The 7,186-nt window shown below is 40.5% G+C and overlaps 1 protein-coding gene across 1 annotated transcript; it reads right to left on the bottom strand.

Annotated features, from left to right (window-relative positions):
• Positions 1-679: 679 nt before the first annotated feature.
• Positions 680-6,422, bottom strand: CDCA7 (cell division cycle associated 7; the record flags this gene model as incomplete). The annotated part of the gene is made up of 9 exons (XM_010084702.1): positions 680-858; positions 1,172-1,308; positions 1,891-2,040; positions 2,421-2,561; positions 2,983-3,171; positions 3,925-4,002; positions 4,436-4,687; positions 5,803-5,913; positions 6,297-6,422. Coding segments are annotated over 9 exons (1,215 nt in total), but the record flags the coding sequence as incomplete, so codon positions are not given.
• Between the last annotated feature and the right edge of the window lie 764 nt (positions 6,423-7,186).

Raw genomic sequence — 7,186 nt, 5'->3', positions numbered from 1 at the left:
ACAAAGCGTACATTCTGTTTCAGACAGTGGTCACTCCACAATGGATACCAGTATGTTCACATCACTGTCATCACTAGGCAATACCAGCACTGCTGCTGTGGAAGCTTTCAGCAGTGGCCTCCTCCCATCTGAGCAAAAGTACAAAGCGCCACCTCCAACGGCTTCTGCTGCATTTTTTTTAAGTCACTAGGAGAATCTCGCTTGAAATGGCCAATGTGCACTTTGAGTACTCTACAAAACCAAGTATTAGTGCTTGGAGACTGCTCAGCTGCAACTTTCAGGGCTTCCTTTTTGAACTTAAGAATGCATTGTTGTTTTAGAGAACTCTCAGCTTCAATTTGCTCATTTACATTCAGTAAGACTCTGTATTGCAGTAGAAGTTGTCCAGGAGTTAAGCACATACCTTTCTCACTTGGTTCTGTTGGGAACAGTGCCCTGAATTTTCAGGCATCTGTATCTTTTTGTGATCAACTTCAAAACAGAAATAAACCTGCAGCACAGATCATTGCATGAATAAAACTTTAATGGCTTAAAACCACTTCCTTTCAGGAAAAAAAAAAAGCTATTGGCACAAAAGCAAGGACTGATGCTATCTGATTTGCAAAGATGTTTAAAAAGAAAACAATGGCCTGCAGGCAAAGACCTTCATTAAACAGTTTTCCCAAGTATGATTTGCACTGAGATAAGTGAAAGTTCTTTATCTCTTTTTACCCAAAAGTGGAGGGAAGAAAGGCACTGGCTTTGTAATCTAATTTGATTAAACAATTCACTATAGGCAGTAATATGACATTGGTGAAAGAGTACGTAGTTTAAAAGCAGTCACAGCTTCAGTCTTCCATTCCAAGTTCTTGTTTCAGACTGAAAGACAAGTAGAAACATGAGTTAGCTTGTAGCAAAACACTGCTTGGAACCTCTTTAGACAAATTAGTGGAAGCCCTGACAATAACCACAGCTGAAGTTGAGAGCCAAGAGACAGAGTGGATATACCACTTATTTTGGGTAAGAACCAACACGTCAGAAAAATCATACAGCAAAATCTCAGATTCTGAAGGCAACATGGACTGATCTTGAGATCTGACTAACTGTGATGTGGAGAGCTCTCCTCTCCCAGTTTTGAGCCTCTTACCCCACTTAGAGCAGAGCCATGCCACTGACACAATGGCATACTTACCTTTTCAAGTAGGCATGGACATTGTCATAGCCATGGTACTTGGCCAGATAGACCAAGACACCTGTAGCACATCGGCCATCTCGCTGTCTGCAGAAGCTACAGTTGCAGATTCCACGACATGGTGGACATCTCCATGTCTAGACAAGAGAGACAACAAGCCTTTTTAACTGAACTGGAATGCCACACATGAGTCACACTCACAACTTGAGAGGGCCTTGCTCCACACCGAGTTCTACTGTGAACATCAGTGCTGCAGTTGTCTAAACAAGTACAAGAGCACAAATTCTTCAGTCTGTAAGGCATTAAACTGTCCTTTGCCTGCCTTGCACATAACCACAGGAAGCATCCCTGCTTAACTCCTGCACCACTTCTGCAGCCCAAAACAGCAGCACTTTGTCCGCAATACAGTTCCTTTCCAAAGGACATTAAACACTAATGCAAGGCAAAAGAGAACACTATTCCAATGCTCAAACACAGGAGTTTTTGAAAACTGCTCTGCTCTCATAGTTTACTACTGCAAATAAAGCTACAGAAGTAGTAACTACAATGAGTTCTACACAACACGAGGTTATGCAATTCAGTTTGAATCAAATCAGGTCTGCATTATGTACTACAGCACTGTAAGCAGTTCCCCTGCTAATACTCTTTTGCTATGAGAAACCAACACACCTCCCTGCTCAAATTAAGACCAATAAAACCAATATTCAAAATTGTCTTACCGGATCCAGCAATGCCGCTCTGACATCTTCCCCATACCTATTGCGGAGGCATGGCCCACAGAACTGGCCCCGTACTCCGACGCAATCGGGGTTACGACAATTTGTCTTGGTGTCTATGGTTTTTTGGCGACATTGATGACAGGTGGATCCCTAGAACACAGGGAAAGTAGTTCAGGAAACAAGGTATTACAGACAGCTCTTTAGTTAAAGGAATAAAGCATTTAACAAGCAATCTCTTTGGCAGCTAGCAGTACTCATCCTGAAACAGAAAGCCACCTTACAAGTTTGAATCAAATTGTTTTAACATTACATCTTTAGTGTCTGTTAAGTTGTTCCAGGGTGAAAGAAAGCTAACTGGCTTGGTAAAGGCCATTCTTTGAATTCAGGGAAAGACGACATTTCAAGATCTGAGGCATACTTCACCCAAAAATCACATCCTTCCTCTCAGTGAGAGGAAGTCTGCTCTATTTGCTGCTAAACCACAAGCAGGAGTAATGAGAACATTACTTACAAAGTTGGAATATACTTACCATGGCCCTGTTATATACTTTATCTCTTGCAGATCCACAAATATTATTCAGCTCTTCCACTGTTATCTCCTCAACTGGGCGCACAACGTGTGAAAAAGCCATGGCACCACGGTGACCCCTCCTGGGAGTTCGGGCTTCATGCTGAATAGTGAAGACACGATATTTTTAGTATTAGTTTCAGCAAAAGCTCTACATAAATCAGGTGGGGATCTTCAAAGCAATGCCAAAGTCTCAAATACCCATAATATATTTAAACAAGAGATATAGATCTTTGCAAAGATATGTGATATGGATGCAGCTTTAGCACCTTCACTTGATCTGTCACCTTCAGAGTGCAGAAATGCTACTGGATCTTAATTCCTGCAAGAGGAAGTGATTTTTCAAGGATAAGGTGGAGGAAAAAATGGACAACACATATGACATACTATTTTCTGTCTTTCTTCCCAGGTCATGGCGTACTCAATAATCCTGATCAGCTCAGTATGAATTGCTGTTTTCTTGAAGGGAAACAAAACCACCTTCACAATCAACCTGCAACAGGAGAACTAGGACCTCAACATACCTCCAGGTATTCATCAGACATTTTTCTTCTTCTCACTAACATGTACCGGTCATCATCTTCCTCTTCTGGTAAAGGAGCAGGAGGACCTTCAATCAGGGACCTGGATCTTGTGTGAGGCCGAGAACTTCGGTCTGGGTTCCTCCTCAAAGCACTTCCGGGCAATGAACGTCTTGGAGGTCGCTTTCGTTCCTGCTAAAGTTTAAAAGCCCCTACTGAAACAGGCAAAAATGCAGACAGCTCCTGTCCCTACTATAAATTCCTCCTCCAAAAGACATGCCTTCCTTCTGTCTTTCCCAAAGATTAAGTCTCCCCCATGTCCCAAATCAGTAAACACAGGGTAGAAACATCCCAGACAAATTAATCCTGGGCATTCTTCTAGAAGCAGAGAAATAGTAAAAAGCACATTTGTGTTCATGCAGGTATAAGATACAGTAATTCTGCCACACAGCAGCAGAACTCATGTCCAGGAGGAGTTGCAACTTTTAGTACTGTTCCCATCTTCACAGCTGTAACAGGTAAATTAGCAGTGAAATCCATTCCACTGCCAATTCACAACTCAACCTTCTTAGGGACCTAGATAGGCCAAATGTCACGTTTTTTTCCAAGGCTCCAAACTCACAGAATATTCAGGCTTGAGCTTTAAAGTCTGAGCTGCTCCCCTTATCTCCAGCCTTTGTATAAATACATATTTACACTGCACCTTGTTTAGTTTTATTGGCCTGTGGAGATACTTAACCTTTATGAATTAATCTGTTCTGCTTTATACAGTGGCAAATCAACAGATTTGCAGAACAAGGATGCCTGTTTTAGAAAGCAATAAAATTCTGAACTGGACTTTGATTTACATGGTTTATTAAGTTTTTTAATTCAGAGACCTGTTTCGTAATGTCAGAATTTGACTCTCAGAAATCTGAAGGCAAACAGAATTAAGTTTATACTTACCTGACTGACATCTGGCAATGATTTTGTCCCACCAAAGACACCAGAAACACTTTGCAACTCAGCCATTAGTTTTGCAAGCTAACAAGGGAAACAAAAAGGAAGCAGAGCCTTAGAAGGGTGTTTATGTGCTATTACAGACTATTAGACTAGAACAATTGTCTAGAAGTACACTTCTTTACAGGAAATGCAGTCACTCTTCAACTTTTTATTTTTGTGTCTTATTTATGTTCCAGTGAATGCAAGTAATTTGAAAATGCTCAAACTTAATATGTTGAAGCCCTATTCTCTAGGCTTGCAGCCTACGGCTTTTTACTGAAGTACTTAGCCTATGGATTTTCACATGCCAGTGGACATAAGTATCAGATTTAAATATCAGGAATGTAAATTCCTCTTAATGCATTCACATAATTCCCATTAGAGTTAGTTGGATCAAAGAAGTTGAACAACCTAAGAGTCAAGGGGAAGGGGAGGGGAAGAAGAGGGTGCCCTCAGGGAGACATTGAGTACTTGCCATTGCTTTGTTTTCCTTTATGTTTAAAGCTCTTTTTTCTAAAAACATGGGACCCCTTTCTTCAGAGTCAGAATCTGAATCTGGAGCAGGCATCAGCTTTTCAGGAAGAGGTTCCATTTCACCCTTTCTCTTTGGTGATCTTCGTGGTGGAAACGTCATAGCTACTTTTAGAGGAATAGAGCGTTTCTGTCTTCTCTGAGCTACCTTCCTTTCAGCACTTGTATCCTCCTCTTGTGAATCTGATTCCAATTTCTGTTAACAAACCAGAATGGAAGCATATAAATGCAAGTGAGTTGCTCTGCAATTTGACAATATTTTGTTTGGGGGTGGTTAAAGATGATGTCCGGCTGAAATCCAGATGTTTAAATCTCCAGTTCCAGTGCTCTAGTATATTTCTGGGGAGAGTGGGGTGGAAAGGTGGCAGGAGGAAGAAGGGGTACAGGGATAAACTGTCAGGGAGAGGCACACTGTACTGCTGCAACACATCAGAAAATAGAGCTTGGTTTCAGTTGCAACAGTCTTAGCTGTCACTTGCAGGTCTAATAGCTTCATCTGCACAGACCATCAGTCTCAAATGGCAAGCCTTATTTGCACAGGGTTTTTATTAAACCAGGTATGTGGGGTTCTAGTTGCCCATTATGTGTAGCTATTGATTCCTTTTTCTTACATATCTATTCCAGCTTTGTCTCCTTATTCTCTTTACTGTTGTGTATTATTTAACTCAGACATATCCTCTTCCAATCAAATATTATTCTCTTCTAGTAATTCCTCAGCATGTTCGGAAGTTAGGACAAACCTATTTTATGCCAAACATGGTACTACTTCTGTCTTCTCTGCTAAATATCAACCGTTGGTCTTTTTAAGCAATAAAACTGCTCTTGCACTTATGACAAGGAAAAGCAGGAAGGTGTATTTCACTACCTATGACTATTTCTCTATTGCTAAATTAGTATAGCATTTCCTGTTACATTGTCAGAGCACAGGTCTGACTGCATGTCAATACACACAGAAATTCTCAGCTCTGCTGAAGTCCATGGGCTAGCATAACATTTCATATTGAGGAAACCAGAAATGTTAGTGTCTGAGAGCAACACCAACCAAGGACAGTTTTAAGAAGTATTAAATTTCAAAATCCATATGGCAGATTTTATTCTGAACCTGCAAAGCTCAGGAGGAGCTTGGGAGCCGTCTACAGAGACAAAAAAAAGAAAACAAAACTACGCCTAGTTAGACTGTACATGAAATTAAATAAAATTATGCTTTTCTCTGACAACATTTGACTTTCAAGCTGAAGCTGCCATTATTTTTCAATTAAGAATGTGTAAGAATTAAAATCTAAAATTGCAAATTAAAATCAACTGTCTTACCAATGCATCTTGAATTTCATTTTCTGAAAAACCAGAGAAGGATTCATCATCAGAGGCTTTGTGAAAAATTTTTGCGAGTTCTTCTCTAATATTCGACTTAAACTTGCACTTCTGTGAAGAATATAATAAATATCCTTTAAGTTGTACAGAAAGTGATTCACAAGTGCAGTATAAGCAAACAGCTTTTTTAATAAAGAAAAAAATAGTTAAGGCACTTAACAAGGATTTGCAAAACCACAGTTGTAAACTGTCAGGCATGTTAGGTTAGGTGACATTTCAAAGGCTAGAATAGCTAATCTGTTTCCAACAATTACCACCTAGAAGCACAAGTGAAGAGTGCAATGAAATTACAGCATATAGCATAACTACTATACAAATACATAAGCGGAGCAAGCAGTTCCAGTTGTGCGCAAAACATTTACTAGCTTTACCAGCTTTTGCAAGCTTTACTAGCACTGCACATTCAGTTTTGTTTGTTCATGTACTGTACTTACTGTATTTACAAAATTATCAGAGCCAAAACTGTCACAACTGTCATCAGAGGATGAGGATGTTTCCAGGGGAATCAGTTTTGTATTTCGGAATGCTGTGGAGTTTCTCCTTCCTGAACAACCTTGGCGCTGCAAAAGGACAACAGCAAAACCGTTAATAAAAGAGACCTACTACAGCACACTAGCTTCTAAGAACATCCTTAAATTGAAGTTTAGGAGGTTTGAATATTTTACAATGTTTAACAGCCTTGACTACAAGTCAGCAGAATTATCATCAGCTTTGAAATAATTCCCAAAGTTAGAAATGGGAATAGTTTCTGTTACGACACATTTCTAATCATCGTTATAGATGAGTTTTGTTCAGTATTTAGAAATACTTGTGTTACACAAACAAACAACTGCAAAATATACACAGAAATCATATCCTTTCCCACTTATTACAGACAATACTGAGAAAAAAGCACCAGTACACAAAGAGTACCTAGAAATCTGCTTTGATTTATGAATGACTTTTAGTTTGGGGCAAACTCTAAACACACTGCAGTCGTTAAGGAAGGGACTAAGCATCACAGCCACATAAAAGAGGAGCTTGGAAACACCCCTTCTAGACACAACAGCTTGCTGTTTTGTTAATTTTATTACCAGCGTGAAACACCTTTCTTGCTGGGCTGCAGGCTTTCATTTCCCAGGGCATGTTTCTACTGGAAATGACCCACTTCACCTCCCCAGGGTGGCGGCACCCCGAAGGCCCGGCCCGCTGCCCCCACACCTCGATGCTGCCCCAGCCGACCCCTCCAACCGCTACCCGCTCACAGGCCCGCCCGAGGGGGACAAATATTTTACAGAGTTTATTTATAAACCGGGAACCCGGGGATCGCCTTCCTCCCTCCCTC

Source organism: Pterocles gutturalis, unplaced genomic scaffold, assembly GCF_000699245.1.
Source record: "Pterocles gutturalis isolate BGI_N339 unplaced genomic scaffold, ASM69924v1 scaffold8935, whole genome shotgun sequence".
In the NCBI taxonomy this organism is placed as follows: Eukaryota; Metazoa; Chordata; class Aves; order Pterocliformes; family Pteroclidae; genus Pterocles; species Pterocles gutturalis.
Note: the sequence above shows the minus strand (reverse complement) of the source record. Positions and strands in the feature narration are given on the sequence as shown.